General features: G+C 41.3%; 1 protein-coding gene across 2 annotated transcripts in view; it reads left to right on the top strand.

Moving 5' to 3' along the window:
* Nucleotides 1–14,602: 14,602 nt before the first annotated feature.
* Nucleotides 14,603–19,516, top strand: part of EBF2 (EBF transcription factor 2) — a 392,720-nt gene continuing 387,806 nt past the window's right edge. For both annotated transcript variants that reach the window (XM_067470672.1, XM_067470673.1), the window contains exon 1: nucleotides 14,603–15,098. In XM_067470672.1, the coding sequence (XP_067326773.1) occupies nucleotides 14,968–15,098 (131 nt within the window). In that variant the 5' untranslated portion in view covers nucleotides 14,603–14,967. The remainder of the gene's footprint in view (nucleotides 15,099–19,516) is intronic.

Raw genomic sequence — 19,516 nt, 5'->3', positions numbered from 1 at the left:
TGTGTGGAGATTAAACCACGTGTTACACCGTAGCCAAATTCACCTTACACTCAACACCGGCCAGGAATCCCAAAAGTGGTAATAAAACAGCTTATTAAGAAAAGTGCATATAAAAAGGAAAAATCACCATAAAAAAATAAGAAAGGCAAAAACCAAAAGTTAATGGGGAAAACAGTCAACAAGTAATAAGCTAATCCAAACTGGCAGTAGGGAAAAACACTCCAAAGGCAATAATCCAAACAGTTCAAATCTACTCCATAAAACAAGGTACAGGAAAACCTAGAAACAAAACATGAGCATAATCCAGGAAAACAAGAATCATAACATGAACATGAATCCAAAAGCAAGACTACAGAAACTTTTTAAAACATGAATCCAAACTCCCAAGATCTTAGACTCAAAACATGAACTGAAAACAAGGTTCGAGATCTTCACTGCTTTGTAGTGTTGCCTGATCTGAATTCTAAAGGCAATACTTCTCTGATTTGAGGACCACAAGCCATGAAGTTATTTCTGTGACCTTGGCTCCCTTGCCTGTGAGATTTCTCACGCTGTTGTTTCTCATGAAGTCTTTACAACTTCCTTAAATTGCTTGATTCCTCCCTAAGACATGTCTGTTGAGCACAGGTGTGTTTTCGGGTGAGCTTTCTTGCCCATCAGATTCCTTATCAGGGGTTGCTATGACACTACTCGGGGAAAGGTCTCCACCAACTACTGCATATCGCTGTCTGCTGGACTTGGAAGCAGTTTCCATTTTGAGTCCATTCTCACAGACAGGATCTTGATCTAAAATCCTCTCATTTCCCTCATTGAAAGAACCATCCACCACTCTCCCAGACTCTGGAATACAAATCCACTCATCTTCATCTGGCTGAACCACAACACCATGGGCCTAATTTGGCCCATGCAATCATTCATCCCAAAATAATTGGGGCCCAGTTTTCCCAAGCTCACTTCTGGCATCATCTTGGAGAGCATATGGGTCATACATTGGGTTTCCATAGAATCATAGAATCAAAGAGTTGGAAGAGATCTCATGGGCCATCCAGTCCAACCCCCTGCCAAGAAGCAGGAATATTGCATTCAAATCACCCCTGACAAATGGCCATCCAGCCTCTGCTTAAAAGCTTCCAAAGAAGGAGCCTCCACCACACTCCGGGGCAGAGAGTTCCACTGCTGAACGGCCATGACTAAACAAGCACTTGAATCCTGTCCTCCCAATCCAACTTAAATATGGCATAAAGTCCTTCTGAGTAAACACCCCAGAAAGAAGTTGTCTTAGGTTTGGTATTCATTAGGCTTGTTTGATTAAAAAAAAAGTTCAAAACTCATTTCGGATGTAGGGAGCGCTGGTGTTTCAATTCAGAAATAAATTCCGATTTTTATAGAAAAAAAAACGTTCAAAACTTTTTGAAACTTCCGAGACTTCCGAATTCCGAATAATGGTTTGAAAGTGTTATTTCCTGTTTTATTGGGTACTCTTTACTTTGAAAGTAGTTGTTTTACTCCAGAAAGTGGGGGGAGCAAAAAGAGGAAATTCATCCACACTGGTTTAAAACGGCTTCTCTAGTGTAAGCCTGAAGTGGGAGGGACAGCAAAGCGAGGAAATTCATCCCTGCTGGTTTAAAACGCTTACCAGACTCCAGGCAGAATCCAGGGGAGAGGAGAGAGAGAGGAAATTCACCACTCTGTTTTAAAACGTTTGCCCAGATTCCAGGCAGAAGCAAGGGGAGAGGAAAGAGAATGGAAATTCATCTGCTTGAACCGAGGCCAGGGACCAGAAGTGGGGAAACGCGGAATCATTTCCGACTCACTTACTGCTTTGGAACAGAAATGGCGGAAAAAGCTTCGGAAGGGCAAAGGGACTTCCAGTTTCCTTAAAAACTTCAAAATCACTTCAAAAAGCATTTTTTTCCAAATTTATTCCAAAGTATGAAGATTCCAACCGAACCTAACCATGACTAGTATTCATCTCACTTGCTCCTTGCAGAGCAGACCATATCAATTGTCATCATCATCATCATCATCATCATCATCATCATCATCATCTTTAATTACTTATTAATCGCCCTCCGAGATGCTCCAGGCAATTTTCATTGCAGAAATTATACAGGATAAAACACATACTTACAAATATTAAAATTAACATGGGTCAAATGCTCTAGTAAAAAGCCAGATCTTAAGTGCTAGGATAAAATGCCCTAAGTCACGCATGGCTCATCTCAAATAGGGAGGCAAGGAATTCCATAAGGCAGGGGCAGAAACAGAGAAGGCCCTGCCCCTGGTGCTCTCCAAGTGCACTTCCCTAGGACCCGGTATATAGAGCAAATCGCGTTGGGATGGTCGTGGCGACCTCCGATGATGATAGAAGGAGAGACGGTCTCTAAAATACAATGCACCCTGGCCATATAAAGTTTTAAAGGTCAGGACCAGCATCTTATACAAACCACAATACTCAATCGGGAGCCAGTATAGATGCCGCAGTACTGGTGTTATATGGCATTTCATGGGTGTTTTTGTGAGTAACCTGTCTGCAGCATTCTGGACAATACGGAGCTTTCGGGTCGTAGAAATAGGAAAGCCGACATACAAGGCGTTACAATAGTCCAGCCTAGATGTGACCTTGGCATGGATGACTGTTGCCAGAGCCTCATCCGACAGGTAGGGTGCCAGTTGCCTCGCTTGTCCTAGATGGAAAAAGGCCTGTTTGCTGGCAGCAGCGACCTGAGCTTCCATCGTCAGCTGCGAATCCAAAACGACACCAAGGCTCCTAACGGTAGGCGATGGAGATAGAGCAGCGCCATCAAAGGGAGGTAACGGATGGGTAGGACCTGCCGGGCGGCCATGCCACAGGATCTCAGTCTTTGCCGGATTCACCTTCAGTCTGCTAGCACATAGCCAGTTCGACAGAGCCTCCAGGCATAAGGTGAAATTGTCAGGTATTGACGTTACTCCAGGCTCCAAGCGCAATAGGATTTGGGTGTCGTCCGCATATTGATAGCAATCCAGGCTGAATCTCCGAGCCAAACTGGCAAGGGGTCTAACATAGATGTTGAAAAGAAGAGGGGAGAGAATTGCACCTTGGGGTACCCCGCATAGGAGGGGGGAACTTTTGGAGACTTGGTCCATATATTCCATGCTCTGACTCCGATTTCGGAGGAATGAACTGAACCAATTGAGGGCCTGACCGCGAACTCCGGACATGGCGAGACGGTGGATCATTAAATCGTAGTCAACGGTGTCAAATTGAGAAGTAGCAGAAGCGCTGATCCGCCACTATCAGACTGACAACGAAGTTAATCTGTAATAGCACGTCTCTGTCCCATGACCCGGGCGAAAACCTGAATGGAAAGGGTCCAGGCTGGCTGTGTCATCCAAAAATTGCTGAAATTGTCCCAATATAGCCTGCTCTATCACCTTACCTAAGAAGGGAAGATTAGAGACGGTATGATAATTGTCATTATGTAACCATAGGTAAAAGGTAATAGCAACATCGCAATATTTGGGACATCCCAGAGAATTTAAACAAAAATAATTCAGATGTGAGTGCATATCTCTTAGTTGCCCATCAGGCTCAATGTAGCTTCTAGCTTCCAATACTAGCTTGTTGTGGAATTCATGGCTTACCATAAACAGACAGGTGACTTGAAAGCATGTACAAACACACACACACTTCAGAGTCCAGGCTCAGTTTGTTCAAAAACTCACTCATTTGTCACTCATTTGTCACTTGAGTACTTCATCTTTATTAATGACTTGGATGAAGGTTTAGAGGGCCTGCTTATCAAGTGTGTAGATGACACCTAATTCTCCAGAGGACAGGATCCGAATTCAAAATGACCTCAACAGATTAGAGAGCTGATTGGCCAAAACGAACAAAATGAATTTCAACAAGGACAAGCTGATTTTCTTTCTCAAGTTGTGATTTGTCATATCCAAATTTAAAATACACAATACCTGTGCTTTGCTTCTAAAGGTCATGTAGGTGTTTCAAGTAGCATTATTATTATTATTATTATTATTATTATTATTATTATTATTATTATTATTATTATTATCTTTATTTGTACCCCGCTAGCATCTCCTGAAGGACTCGATGCGGCTTACAAAGGCCAAGGCCTCAAAAGACAACATAACAATACAACACCTAAAGCAAATTAAAAACAGTTAAAGCAATATTAAACAACAAGCAATAAACAATACATCAAGACACTATAAAACTGGGCCGGGCCAGAGTAATGGGTACAGAATTAAAAGTGCTGATGTGACAGGTGGTGTATAAGGCTTATAGGGCAAGTGCAGTGTGCAGCAATCTTAGCTCTAATAAAGTGCTTCTGGGACTTGGTATTGGAGATTTCCTAATCTGGGAAGGCACATCGGAACAGCCAGGTCTTCAAGTTCTTTCTAAAGACTGACAATGTAGGGGCCTGTCTAAGATCTTTGGGAAGGGTGTTCCAGAGTTGGGGCCACCACAGAAAAGGCCCTGTCTCGTGGGGCGTCCCCACCAAACGCGCCTGCGACGCAGGTGGAATCACGAGCAGGGCTTCTCCGGATGAACGAAGTGAGCACGTGGGTTCATAAACGGAGATGCGGTCATACAGGTAGGATAGTCCCAAACCGTTGGTACACAATCCTCTGTCTTCCATCACAATTTTCTCTTCCACATCATCCTCTTGAGACATCACTTGATGGTCCACACACCTCTAATAATAATAATAATAATAATAATAATAATAATAATAAGAAGAAGAAGAAGAAGAAGAAGAAGAATATTAATAATATCTTTACTTATATGCCACCCCATCTCCCTAGAGGGACTCATGGTGGCTTACAAAACAACAGCAATTCAAGCAGGAGAATATAAAATATAAAATTACAACAATAACCTAGTCAATATAAGGTATCAAGAAAAGGAGGAAGATAATGCTGGAAGGAAGGAAGGAAGGGAGGGAGGAAGGGAGGGAGGGAGGGAGGGAAGGAGGAAGGAAGGGAAGCGAGAAGGAGGGACGAAAGGGAGGAAGGGAAGGATGGAAGGAGAAAGAGGGAGAGAGGAAAGGGAGGGAGGGAAGTAAGGAGGAAGGAAAGACAAAAGGGAAGGAAGGAAAGATGAAAGGATAGAAGGAAGGGATTAAAGGAAAGGAGGAAGGAAGGAAGGAAGGAAGGAAGGAAGGAAGGAAGGAAGGAAGGAAGGAAGGAAGGAAGGAAGGACAAACGTGAGGAAGGGTAGACTGGAAGGAGAAAGAGGGAGGTAAAGGAAGGGAGGGAGGAGGACAAAGGGGAAGGAAAGACAAAAAGGAAGAAAGGAAGGAAAGACAGAAGAAAGGAATGGTGGAAAGGAAGGGTGGAGTGAAGGGAAGGAGGAAGGAAGGAAAGAGAGAAGGAAGAAAGCATGAAAGGGAGGAAGGGAAGGATGGAGGACGAAAGTGGGAGGGAAGGAAGGGAGGAAGGAAGGTAAGGAGGAAGGAAAGGCAAAAGGGAAGGAAGGAAGGATGAAAGGGTGGAAGGGAAGGAAGAAAGGGAAGAAAGAATTAAAAAGAAGTAGGAAGAAAGGTAGGAAGAGAAGGATGGAAGGAAGGGAAGGAGGAAGAAGGAAGGAAGGGGGGAAGGAAGGGGGGAAGGAAGGAAGGAAGGAAGGGGGAAAGAGGGGAAGGAGGGAGGGAGGTAAGGAGGAAGGAAAGACAAAAGAGAAGGAAGGAAAGATGAAAGGATAGAGGGAAGGGATTAAAGGAAAGGAAAGGAAGGAAGGAAGGAAGGAAGGAAGGAAGGAAGGAAGGAAGGAGAAAAGGAAGGAAGGACGAACGTGAGGAAGGGTAGAATGGAAGGAGAAAGAGGGAGGTAAGGAAGTGAGGGAGGAGGAAGGAAAGACAAAAGGGAAGGAAAGATTAAAGGAAAGGAAGGATAAAAAGGATTAAAGGGAAGGATGGAAGGGAAGGATGGTAGGGAAGGAGGAAGGAAAAAGAGAGGGGAGGAAGAAAGGGAGGAAAAGAAGGAAGGGGGGAAGGAAAGAGAAGGAAAAAAGACAAAAGGGAGGAAGGGAATAGAAAAGGAGCAAGTGGGAGAGAGGGAGGGAAGAAAGGATGAAAGGGTGGAAAGGAAAGAAGGAGTGAGAAAGAGGGTGATATGGAAAGAAGGGAGGTAGGGAAGGAAGGAAGGAAGGAAGGAAGGAAGGAAGGAAGGAAGGAAGGAAGGAAGGAAGGAAGGAAGGGAGAGCATCCTGTTATTGACTCCACCTCTGGCAACTTCTGCCTCCATTCCACTATCAACTTATGATACAAAATTGGGGGGGGGGGGGGGGGGGAAGGGGAGTTGAAAACTAGAGAACAAATTCACTTAGTGTTGGCAGAATGGAAACCAGTGATACAGAAAACTTGTATCTTTATGACTATGTGGAAGAGGAATTTCAGCAAATATTACTGGGCATTCAACCAGGAAACAATCAACACCTACCGAAATGCCATTTTCTGCACAGTCATGAAAGATACAACAGTTCACTCCATTTTTTCACTCTGGTTGGTCTAGTTTCAGCATTGCTATCAGTGTATACTGTTACAAATGGATTCCTGCCTGGGATTGGTAGCTTCCATGTCAGTGGGCGGTGAAGTCCATACCAGGTTTTCTCCCAAAGTTGGCAAGCTCCTGAGCCAATGTGGAGAGCTAGGATTCAGCACCTTGGACAGCTCCTTTCAAGCCTAGAGTAGATTCTATATTACTAACAATATTGCAGTATAGTGTTGTAGTACAATGTAGTAATATATAATAATAATACTAATAATAATAATAGTGGTATTATTACATTTATAATATCACTATCAATATTATGCATAGCACAATATTATTATTATTATTATTATTATTATTATTATTATGTAATACTAATAATAATACAATATAATACAGAATAATAATATTGGAGTGTAGTAAGGCTGATATGTTGAATATCGTTGCACCTGATCATATTCTGCTTTGGTTAGACAACACCTGGAATATTGTGTCCAATTCTGGGCACCACAATTCAAGAGAGATATTGACAAGCTGGAATGTGTCCAGAGGAGGGCGACTAAAATGATCAAGCGTCTGGAGAACAAGCCCTATGAGGAGCAGCTTAGGGAACTGGGCATGTTTAGCCTGAAGAAGAGAAGGCTGAGAGGAGATATGATAGCCATGTATAAATATGTGAGAGGAAGCCACAGGGAGGAGGAGGGAGCAAGCTTGTTTTCTGCTTCCTTGGAGACTAGGACGCAATGGAACAATGGCTTCAAACTACAAGAGAGGAGATTCCATCTGAACATGAGGAAGAACTTCCTGACTGTGAGAGCCGTTCAGCAGTGGAACTCTCTGCCCCGGAGTGTGGTGGAGGCTCCTTCTTTGGAAGCTTTTAAACAGAGATTGGATGACCATCTGTCAGGGGTGATTTGAATGCAATATTCCTGCTTCTTGGCAGAATGGGGTTGGACTGGATGGCCCATGAGGTCTCTTCCAACTCTTTGATTCTATGATTCTATAATAATATGCCATGATATACTGTTGTATTATTGTATATTTCGAGTTGTAATGTTTTTGATGGTGAGCCACTTTGAGTCTCCTTAGGAAGAGATAAAGAGGGATAGACACCTCCTGGTCTACACTGCAGAATTGATGCAGTTTGACATCACTTTCGAGGCTGGGAGCTGTCGTTTGGGGAGGCTTCCCGCCCTCTTTGGCAGAGAAGGCCCTGTAAAACTACATCTCCCATGATTCTATAGCCTTGAGCCGAGGAAGTGGGTCCAAACTGCGTTATTTCGTCGGTGTAGACGCACCCTTCCGTCTGTATATGTTTGATCCTCCCTGGCTAACGAGAATAAACACAGCCCAACTAGACTGCAGGAAGAAGGAAGGGAAGGGAAGGGAAGGGAAGGGAAGGGAAGGGAAGGGAAGGGAAGGGAAGGGAAGGGAAGGGAAGGGAAGGGAAGGGAAGGGAAGGGAAGGGAAGGGAAGGGAAGGGAAGGGAAGGGAAGGATGGAAGGAGAAAGAGGGAGAGATGGAAGGAGGGAAGAAAGACAAAAGTGAAAGAAGGATTGAAGGAGAGGAGGAAGGAGGGAGGAAAGAGAGAAGGAAGGAAGGAAAAAGGGAAGGGAGGATGAAAAGGTGGAAGGGAAGGATGGAAGGAGAAAGAGGGAGTGAGGAAAGGAGGGAGGAAAGACAAAAGGGAAGGAAAGAAGGGAGGGAAGGAGGAAGGAAGGAAAGAGAGAAGGATGAAAGGGAGGAAGGGAAGGATGGAAGGAGAAAGACGGAGTGAGGAAAGGAGGGAGGAAAGACAAAAGGGAAAGAAGGAAGGAAGGAAGGAGAGAGGGAAGGAGGGAGGAAAGAGGGAAAGAAGGAATGACAAAAGGGAAGGAATTATAAAAGGAAGGGAAGGAGGAAGGAAAAAGAAGGGAGGAAGGAGGGAAGGAGGGAGGAAAGAGGGAAGGAATGACAAAAGAGAAGGAAAGATGAAAGGAAGGGAAGCAAGGGATGGAGGAAGGAAAAAGGAGGAGGGAAGGGAAGGATGGAAGGGAGGGAGGGATGGAAGGAAGGAAGGAAGGGAAGGATGGAATGAGAAAGAGGGAGAGAGGGAAGGAGGAAAGAAAGACAAAAGGGAAAGAGGATTGAAGGAGAGAAGGAAGGAGGGAGGAAAGAGAGAAGGAAGGAATGAAAAAGGGAAGGAAGGATGAAAAGGTGGAAGGGAAGATGGAAGGAGAAAGAAGGAGTGAGTAAAGGACGGAGGAAAGATAAAAGGGAAGGAAAGAAGGGAGGGAAGGAGGAAGGAAAGAAGGAAAGAGAGAAGGAAGGATGAAAGGGAGGAAGGCAGGATGGAAGGAGAAAGAGGGAGCGAGGGAAGGAGGGAGGGAGGAAAGACAAAAGGGAAGGAAGGAAGGAAGGAGAGAAGGAAGGAGGGAGGAAAGAGGGAAGGAAGGAATGACAAAAGGGAAGGAATGATGAAAGGAAGGGAAGGAGGAAGGAAAAAAGAAGGAAGGAAGGAAGGAAGGAAGGAAGGAAGGAAGGAGAGAAGGGAGGGAAGAGGGAAGGAATGACAAAAGAGAAGGAAAGATGAAAGGAAGGGAAGCAAGGGAAGGAGGAAGGAAAAAGGAGGAAGGGAGGAAGAGAAGAATGGAAGGAGAAAGAGGGAGTGAGGGAAGGAGGGAGGAAAGACAAGAGGGAAGGAAGGAAGGAATGAAGAAAGGCAGGAGAAGGGAAAGGAGGGAGAAAAGAGGGAAGGAATGAGAAAAGGGAAGGAAGGATTAAAGGAAAGAAAGGAAGGGAAGGAGGAAGGAAAAAGAAGGAAGGGAGGGAGGAAGAGAAGGATGGAAGGAGAAAGAGGGAGCGAGGGAAGGAGGGAGGAAAGACAAAAGGGAAGGAAGGAATGAAGAAAGGAAGGAGATGGGAAAGGAGGGAGGAAAGAGGGAAGGAAGGAATGAGAAAAGGGAAGGAATGATTAAAGGAAAGAAAGGAAGGGAAGGAGGAAGGAAAAAGAAGGAAGGGAGGGAGGAAGAGAAGGATGGCAGGAAGGAAGGGATGGAAGGATGAAGAAAGGGAAGGATAAAGGAAAAATAAGGAAGGAAAGACAAAATCGAATGATGGAAGGAAGGATGGAAGGGTGGAAGGAAGGAAGGAAGGAAGGGAAGAAGAAAAAAGGAGAAGGAGAGAGGAAAGGAGGGAGGAAAGACAAAAGGGAAGTAAGGGAAGGAGGAAGGAAAAAGAGAAGGAAGGGAGGAAGGAAGGAAAAAGAGAGGGAGGAAAAAGGCAATGAAGGAAGGATTAAAAGGTGGAAGGGAGGGATGGAAGGAGGAAGGGAAGAATAGGAGGAAGGGAAGGGAAAAGAAGGAAGGAAGGAAAAAAGGTTGGAAGGGAATAGAGGGAGAAAGTGGAAGAGGAGAGAGAAAAGAGAGAAGGAAGGATAGACGAAAGGAAAGGAAGGAAAGGAGAAAGGAGAACGAGGGAGAGAAGGAAGGAAGGGCTAAAGGGTGGAAGGGAAGGAGGGAAGGAGAAAGGGAGGTAAGGAAGGGAGGGAGGGAAGAGAGGAAGGAAGGAAGGAGGGAAAGAGAAAGAGGGAGGGGAGCAGATCTCGAATGAATCCATACAAATAGTTCCTCCTTCGTTGAAGATCTTCCCTGTGAATACTCTGGAAGAGGAGTCGCAATATCAAGTCACATTTGGGACGTTTCCATTGCTTTCTCCCCCGCCTACAAAAAGCTTTGGAGAAGTCGGAAAGCTTCCGGGAAACGTTGCCTTCCTTTCCCCACTCTGCCGGAAGCGCCTTGAGGTTGCACTCACAATGTAGAATGAATTTTGTTTGACACCACTTTCCCTGCCACAGCTCAAAACTAAGGAATCACGTAATAATATTGTATTATTATTATTATTATTATTATTAATAATAATAATAATAATATTGTATTATTATTATTATTAATAATAAATATTGTATTAATAATAATAATAGTAATGATATTGTATTTTAATGATATATTATTATTTATAATATAATATAATTAATAATAATATATTGTATATTATATTATTAATATAATAATGTATTATTATTAATACTATATTATTAGTATTTTTGATATAAAATAATTAATAATAATAATAATAATAATGTATTATAAATAATATATTATTTATAATATAATATAATGAATAATAATATGATTTATATTATATTATTGTTACTTATATTGTGAATAAAAATATATTGTTATTTATAATGCAATACAATATAATACTACTACTAATAATAATACAATATTATAACTATAAATATTATTTTACATGTAATATTACTAATAATATGATAATATAATGGTATAGTACAATATAGCAATATATAATAATGATATTGTACTATGCTAATAATATAATATATTGTATGTATGTATGTATGTGTATATATATATATATATATATATATCTTGTAAGCCGCTCTGAGTCCCCTTCGGGGTGAGAAGGGTGGCATATAAATGTAGTAAATATAATATAATATAATATAATATATCAAAGCAATTTATATTATATTATAATTAATATATTATTATTAATAATATTGTATTATTAATAATGCAATATTATTATTTTAATATAATATAATGAATAATATAATATAATGAATAATATAATTTATATTATATTATTATTTATTATATTATATATAAATAATAATATAATATAAATTATATTATTCATTACATTATATTAAAATAATAATATTGTATTATTAATAATACAATATTAATAATATATTAATTATAATATAAATTATATTCTTATTAATTATATTCTATGATCAATAATAATATATTTTATTTTATTATTTATAATAGAATATAATTAATAACAATATAATTCATATTATAATTAATATAATATTATTAATACTGTATTATTAATAAAAACAATATTATTATTTTAATATAATGTAATAAATAATAATATAATTTACATTATATAATTCATTATATTATATTAAAATAATAATATTGTATTATATTATTAATAATACAGTATTAATAATATTATATTAATTATAATATGAATTATATTGCTATTAATTATATTCTATTAATTATATTCTATAATGAATAATATGATTTAGATTATATTATTATTTATTATATTAATAATAATATAATAATATGATTTAGATTATATTATTATTTATTATATTAATAATAATATAATAATATGATTTAGATTATATTATTATTTATTATATTATATATAAATAAAATATATTAGTATTTATAATAGAATATAATTAATAACAATATAATTCATATTATAATTAATATATTATTAATACTGTATTATTAATAAAACAATATTATTATTTTAATATAATGTAATGAATAATAATATAATTTACATTATATAATTCATTATATTATATTAAAATAATATATTATCATTTATAATAGAACATAATTAATAACAATAGAATTTATATTATATTATAATACATATAATATTGTATTGCATGAGTATGATGTTGTGTTACATTAGGATATCATCATTCTATGTATATGCAATCTACAAATATTATATTATTAGCCTAGCACAATATTTACATTCTTTCTCTCAAAAATCGAACCAAAGCTATTCCTTCAAAAGTATTTTGACAGAAAACAGGAGAAAGATGGGAAAATGCGATTTTTATTTGTTTTGTTTTGTTTTGCAAACTTGCAAATCTTTGGCTGGAGTTTGAACTGTGAGATCAGGGCAGAGTCCTACAATAATACAGTTTGATTTCCACGTTGTTGTGATGGTTGTGAGAGAAGTGCAAGAGAGAGAGAAAGTCTTTGAAAGGCTTTCACGAGTGGGGTGTGTGTGTGTGTGGGGGGGGGGGGCGCTTGATCCCCTCCCCTGGCAGATGGTCTCTCCGGCTAGATTTACATGCATTGTCTTGAAATCTGTTTCCGCCTTGATGCGCTATAGAGGAGGATTCAGGGGCAGATCTTTGCCTTCTTCCCCTCTGGTCTCAGGACAAAAGGAACCGGGGTTGCAAAGAAGGAAATGACACCCAAAGAGGGTTGATTTGGATCCGGGAAAATAAAGATCTTCTTAGGATCTGGTTTGCTTTCTCAAAGCTGGGAAGAATTGGTCTGTGTAAGATATAAGTTTGGAATAAAGAAGACTGGCAGGAAAACCATTCCTTCTCTCTTCTCTTTCTCCTTTTCTTTTTCTTCCTCTCCTCCTCCTTTGACTCCTTCCTCTTCTCTTTCCCCTTTCCTTCCTCTTCCTCTCCTTCCTTCTCTTCCTCCTTCCTTCGTCCTCCCTTTTTTGCTTTCCCTTCTTCTTCTTCCTCTCCCCTCCTTCTCTTTTGACTTCTTCCTCTTCCTCTCATCCCCTTCCTTCTCTTCCCCCTTCCTTCTCTTTTCTTTTCGTCTTCCTCCCTTTTTCTTTCCCTTCTTCCTCCCCCTCCTTCTGTTTTGACTTCTTTCTCTTCTCTTTCCCCTTTCCTTCCTCTTCCTCTCCTTCCTTCTCTTCCTCCTTCCTTCGTCCTCCCTTTTTTGCTTTCCCTTCTTCTTCTTCCTCTCCCCTCCTTCTCTTTTGACTTCTTCCTCTTCTTTTTCCCCTTTCCTTCCTCTTCCTCTCATCCCCTTCCTTCTCTTCCCCCTTCCTTCTCTTTTCCTTTCGTCTTCCTCCCTTTTTCTTTCCCTTCTTCCTCCCCCTCCTTCTCTTTTGACTTCTTCCTCTTCTCTTTCCCCTTTCTCTTCCTCTCATCCCCAATTTCTCCTTCCTTCTCTTCCTCCTTCCTTCTCTTTTCCTTTCGTCTTCCTCCCTTTTTCTTTCCCCTCTTCCTCCCCCCTCCTTCTCTTTTGACTTCTTCCTCTTCTCTTTCCCCTTTCTGTTCCTCTCATCCCCAATTTCTCCTTCTTTCTCTTCCTCCTTCCTTCTCTTTTCTTTTCTTCTTCCTCCCTTTTTCTTCCCTTTCCTTCCTCTTTCTCTCATCCCCAATTTCTCCTTCCTTCTCTTCCTCCTTCCTTCTCTTTTCCTTTCTTCTTCCTCCCTTTTTCTTCCCTTTCCTTCCTCTTCCTCTCATCCCCAATTTCTCCTTCCTTCTCTTCCTCCTTCCTTCTCTTCCTCCTTCCTTCTCTTTTCCTTTCTTCTTCCTTCCTTTTTCTTTCCCTTCTTCCTCTCCCCCTCCTTCTCTTTTGACTTCTTCCTCTTCTCTTTCCCCCTTCTCTTCCCTTCATCCCCAATTTCTCCTTCCTTCTCTTCCTCCTTCTTTTTCTTCCTCTCCCTCTTCTTCTCCTCCTCCTTCCTCTCTATTTTTCTTCCCACCACCTCCTCCTCCTCCCTCCCTCTTCTCTTTCCCTTCTTTCTCTTCTTTTTCTTCCTCCTCCTCTTCCTTATCTCTTTCCTTTTTTCTTCTACTTCCTCTTCCTTTCCTCCTCCACTTCCTCCTTCTCTTTTCCTTTCTTGCTCCTGTTCTTCCTCCTCCTCTTTCTCTTTTATCTTCCTCTTTTATCCTCTTCCTCCTTCTTTTTCTTCCTCTCCCTCTTCTTCCTCTCCTCCTTCCTCTCTACTTTTCTTCCCACCTCCTCCTCCTCCCTCCCTCCCTCTTCTCTTTCCCTTCTTCTTCTTTTTCTTCCTCCTCCTCTTCCTTATCTCTTTCCCCTTTCCTTCTTCTTCCTCTTCCTTTCCTCTTCTACTTCCTCCTCCCGCCTCTTTTCCTTTCTTCTGCTGATCTATAACTTCCCACTGTTCCAAGAAACCTCCTTAAAATCCTCCAAAAATGCTTAAATAACGCCCTGGAGGAGATAGAGCTGGCTTCTCTCCTGCTGGAGAAGAGATCCTGGGAGATCCAGTGTGGGGGAGGCACCACCAAAGGGAGAGAATTACGAGGGAAACTACAACTCCCAGGGATTCCACAGCCCAAGCGGTGCCAAACTGCATCTATTTCCCAGTCTAGATGCCTCCAGGCGATTCAAGAAAATCTGCGAGAGCCCGTCTTTCTCCTCCTCCTCCAATGGGAGGGCGCTATGCAAATGAGCGCGCCTTATATGGCAGTCGGCCCCGCCCCTTTCCCCGCCCCGCTCTCTCCTCGGGCTGGAGCCCATTCATGGGGAGCGAGGCGTGGGAAACCCGCGCGCTTGACCGGCGCTGAGCTTGGGAGCCCTTTTCCGCGCGTGGGTCGCCTTCCCTCCGATCCCTTCCCGAGGGGTGCCCCGCTTTGGCCGCGGATGAAGCCTCCAGTGGTCGCTTCAACCCCCGACCGCCTTTAATCCCGAATCGCGGACTCCTCTGGGCCCCACGGACGCGTTTTCCCCTCGAGACGATGATCTCCAGCTTCGGCAGCGGCTGATCCGCGAGAGGAACATTCCCCCAACAGATCCGGTCCAGCCTTGAAAGTTTCTTGGATTTTTGCTTCTCCCACGACAGGACCCACGTCCCGAGTGGGTTATTTGGGAATTGAGTGTGGTTTCTTTCCCCTCCTCCTTCTCTCCAATGTTTGGGATCCAAGACACGTTAGGAAGAGGCCCCATCCTGAAAGACAAAATCTTGGGGTCGGAGATGGATCCCGTCCGCTCGTGGGTCAGGAACGTCGGCGTCGTGGATGCCGGCGTCGCGGCGCAAAGGTAAATATGATCTTTATCATAAATAATAATGATGATGATAATTTTCGGGTTGTTCTCCCAATATTCCTGCCTCTATTCCCAATATGCCCTGGCCAGCCCACGCGTGACACCCGGTTCACGCGTGGATTATGATCTTTATCATAAATAATAATGATGATTATAATTTTCGGGTTATTCTCCCAATATTCCTGCCTCTATTCCCAATATGCCCTGGCCAGCCCACGCGTGACACCCGGTTCACGCGTGGATTATGATCTTTATCATAAATAATAATGATGATTATAATTTTCGGGTTATTCTCCCAATATTCCTGCCTCTATTCCCAATATGCCCTGGCCGGCCCACGCGTGACACCTTTCCTTTCTTCCTCCTGTTCTTCTTCCTCCTCCTCTTCCTCCTCTTGTATCTTCCTCTTTTATCCTTTTCCTCTTTTCTTTTTTCCCCTCTCCTTCTTCTTTCTCTCCTCCTTCCTCTCTACTTCTCTTCCCACCTCCTCCTCCTTCCTCCCTCTTCTCTTTCCCTTCTTCCTTTCTTTTCTTCCTCCTCCTCTTCCTTATCTTTCCCCCCTTTCCTTCTTCTTCCTCTTCCCTTCCTCCTCCACTTCCTCCTTCCTTCTCTTTTCCTTTCTTCCTCCTGTTCTTCTTCCTCCTCCTCCTCCTTTTATCTTCCTCTTTTATCCTCTTCCTCTTTTCTTTTTCTTTCTCTCCCTCTTCTTCCTCTCCTCCTTCCTACTTCCCTTCCCACCTCCTCCTTCTTCCTTCTTCTCTTTCCCTTCTTCCTCTTTTTTCTTCCTCCTCCTCTTCTTTAACTCTTTCCCCTTTCCTTCTTCTTCCTTCTCTTTTCTTTTCTTTCTCCTGTTTCTTTCCCTTCTTCCTCTTCTTCCTCCTTTATACACCCTTCCTTCACTTGAACAAAACGCAAAACCATCTCTTCTTCTTCTTCTCCTCTCCTCTTTCTTTTCCGGTTCACGCGTGGATTATGATCTTTATCATAAATAATAATGATGATTATAATTTTCGGGTTATTCTCCCAATATTCCCGCCTTTTTCTTCATTTTATTCCCAATAAGCCTTGGCCGGCCCACGCGTGACACCCGGTTCACGCGTGGATTTTCATTTACACCTCTAGTTATATATCAATTTACTAAAGGAATATAATGTAAACATCAGGAGTGAGATTGAAACAATGGTTCCAATACAACAAGCATCACTTCTATGAAGTATACAATGGAACCAGCTTGTTTCCAGAAAGTAGAGAAAGTAGACAGAGATAGGAAGAAAATTCCACCTAAACTTATAATTTATTTTGGACTGTAAGGGTACAATGGGCGCTACATCATTGGAAGGCACTAAACAAGACCTTGGAGGAGGGATTTAGCTATACGCTCCTGGAAGGCAAAAGGGCTGGACTAGATGACCTTTGAAGATCCCTTCTAATCATTATATCAATATAAACAATACTTTTCTTTTTCTTCCCTCCTTCTCATCCTCCACTTCTTTTTTGAACCCAAAGGGAAGCATGGTTTCTTTTAAAAAAATAAAAAATAAATAAATTTGCACCAGGCTCTTATAGCAAGCAGCCCACTCGTGTCACCGATCCACGCGTGTATCCTTACTGCAATCCCTTACTTATATGTCTGGGTGAAACAAAAAAAATTAGGGCTTCTTTTAAAAATTTTAAAAAACCAAATTTGCTCTGGACTCTTATAGAAAGTGGCCCACTCGTGACACTGATCCACGCGTGGGTCCTCACTGCAATCCCTTACTTATATGTCTGGGAGGAAACAAAATAAGGTTTCTTTTAACATTAAAAAAACAAATTTGCTCTGTACTCTTATAGAAAGTGGCCCACTCGTGACACTAATCCACGCGTGGGTCCTCACTCCCATCCCAGGGACTGCGGGTTAAGATTCCGACTTACTGTAGGAATATAATCAACCATAAAGTTAGAACTGTAAGGATTCTCAATCTTTGGTGGGCTCTAAGCAAGAGCTTGTAGGAGGAATAGAGCCATACATTCCTGCAAGGCAAAAAGGGTCTAGACTAGATGACCTTTGAAGATACCTTTTAATCATTATATCAATATAAACAATACTCGTGTCACCGATCCACGCGTGGATCCTTACTGCAATCCCTTACTTATATGTCTGTGGTGAAACAAAAAAAATTAGGGGTTCTTTTAAAATAAAAAACAAAACAAAATTTGCTCTGGACTCTTATAGAAAGTGGCCCACTCGTGACATTGATCCACGCGTGGGTCCTCACTGCAATCCCTTACTTATATGTCTGGGTGAAACAAAAAAAATAAGGTTCTTTTAAAATAAAATAAAAACAAATTTGCTCTGGACTCTTATAGAAAGTGGCCCACTCGTGACACGCGTGGGTCCTCAGTCATCCCAGGGACTGCGGGTTAAGATTCTGACTTACTGTAGAATATAATCAACCAGAAAGCCAGAACTGAAAGGATTCTCAATTTTTGGAGGGCTCTAAGCAAGAGCTTGTAAGCTTGGAGGGCTCTAAGTAAGAGCTATACATTCCTGCCAGGCAAAAAGGGCTAGACTAGCTGACCCTTGGAGATCCCTTTTAATCATTATATCAATATAAAAAAATACTTCTAAGTCTGGAGTTAAGTGAACACAAAGGGAAGCAGATATATATATATATATATATATATATATATATATATATATATATATATATAAAAATCAGTGTCATGAGTGGCCCTTTGCTATATTAATCCAATTTGTTATATATGTATATTTGTATGTATGTATATATGTATATGTATATATATGTGTGTGTGTGTGTGATTAATATAGCAAAGGGCCCACTCATGACAGTGATATATAAGAGATGGCAGTAAGGATCCACGCACGGATCAGTGTCATGAGTGGGCCCTTTGCTATATTAATCAAATTTGTGATATATATATATATATGTGTGTGTGTGTGTGATTAATATATATATATAACACAAATTTGATTAATATAGCAAAGGGCCCACTCATGGCACTGATCCGCGCGTGGATCCTTACTGCCATCCCTTACTTATAAGTCTGGGGTGAAACCAAAAGGAATTAGGGATTTTTTTAAATTTTAAAAACAAAATCAAATTTGCAACGGGCTCTTATAGCAAGCGGCCCACTCGTGACACTGATTCACGCGTGGATCCTCACTGCCATCCCTTACTTATCTGTAGGGTGAAACCAAAAAGAATTGGGATTTTTCAAAAAATTAAAAATAAATCAAATTTGCACCGGACTCTTATAGCAAGCGGCCCACTCGTGACACTGATTCACGCGTGGATCCTCGCTGCCATCCCTTACTTATCTGTAGAGTGAAACCTAAGATAATTGGGATTTCTTTTAAAATAAAAAAAATCAAATTTGCTCCGGACTCTTATAGCAAGCGTCCCACTCATGACACTGATCCACGCCTGGATCCTCACTGCCATTCCTTGGATCCCACGTTAAGATTCCGACTTACTGTGGGAATATAATCAACCAGAAATCCATGATCCAAAGAGAAGGAAAATTAGGGTAATTTTTATTTTCTGGTCCACGCAAAAGTAATCCACGCACCCCCTTGAGACTTCATCTGATTCCCCGTTGAACTCTATTGAGGTGTAGGGTTATATTGAAAGAAAAACAGCTCGGAAGGAAATAATTGCAATAAGTGACCCCCCAAAAACATGTTTAGAGTTCTAAAATATTTACTAGCCGTTAAGGTTGAGTAAATTATGGAAAATCAGGCTTTAAATCCCCCCCCCCCCCCCACTCGAGGCACTGGGTGACCTTGGGAGAGTCACACTCTCTCAGCCTCAAATACCCCTTGCTAAGAACGCTTTAGGATGAAAAACACAACAACAACCACAACCACAACAACAGGCACACTTTAAAGGCACGCACCAACAATCCACTTGAATTTCCTCCCGAGTGAAAAAGTATTTTCTGCAAAATATTCCAAACCCGACAATTCCAAAGCCAGAAAACTCAGGATTTTCCTCCTCTTAATTCATATCTAAGTGCAGTATTTGCAAAGATTCCCAGGTCACCTGATTTGTCCTGATTTGGGAAGGAAGTTGGAAGTCAATACAATGAGATTACCCGCCAGGAAAGGTAATAATAATAATAATAATAATAATAATAATAATAATAATAATAATAATCACCCTCCTTGAGTCCAAGCGGTTAGCAACGCCACCCAGATGGGAAAAGAATTCGAAGGGAAAAGGATTGACTTCGGATCGAGCTTTGGAAAAGTCCCTGGGAGGGAAAGAGAAAGAAAAAAAAACTCCCGAGATTCGTGTTCACGCGTGGAAGGAATTCCAGGAGCCACGCGCGACGTTTAGCAACGCCACCCGGATGGGAAAAGAAATTGAAAGGAAAAGGATTGATTTCGGATCGGAGTTTTGAAACGT

The sequence above is a fragment of the Anolis sagrei genome, chromosome 7, assembly GCF_037176765.1.
Source record: "Anolis sagrei isolate rAnoSag1 chromosome 7, rAnoSag1.mat, whole genome shotgun sequence".
Taxonomy (NCBI): Eukaryota; Metazoa; Chordata; class Lepidosauria; order Squamata; family Dactyloidae; genus Anolis; species Anolis sagrei.
Note: the sequence above shows the minus strand (reverse complement) of the source record. Positions and strands in the feature narration are given on the sequence as shown.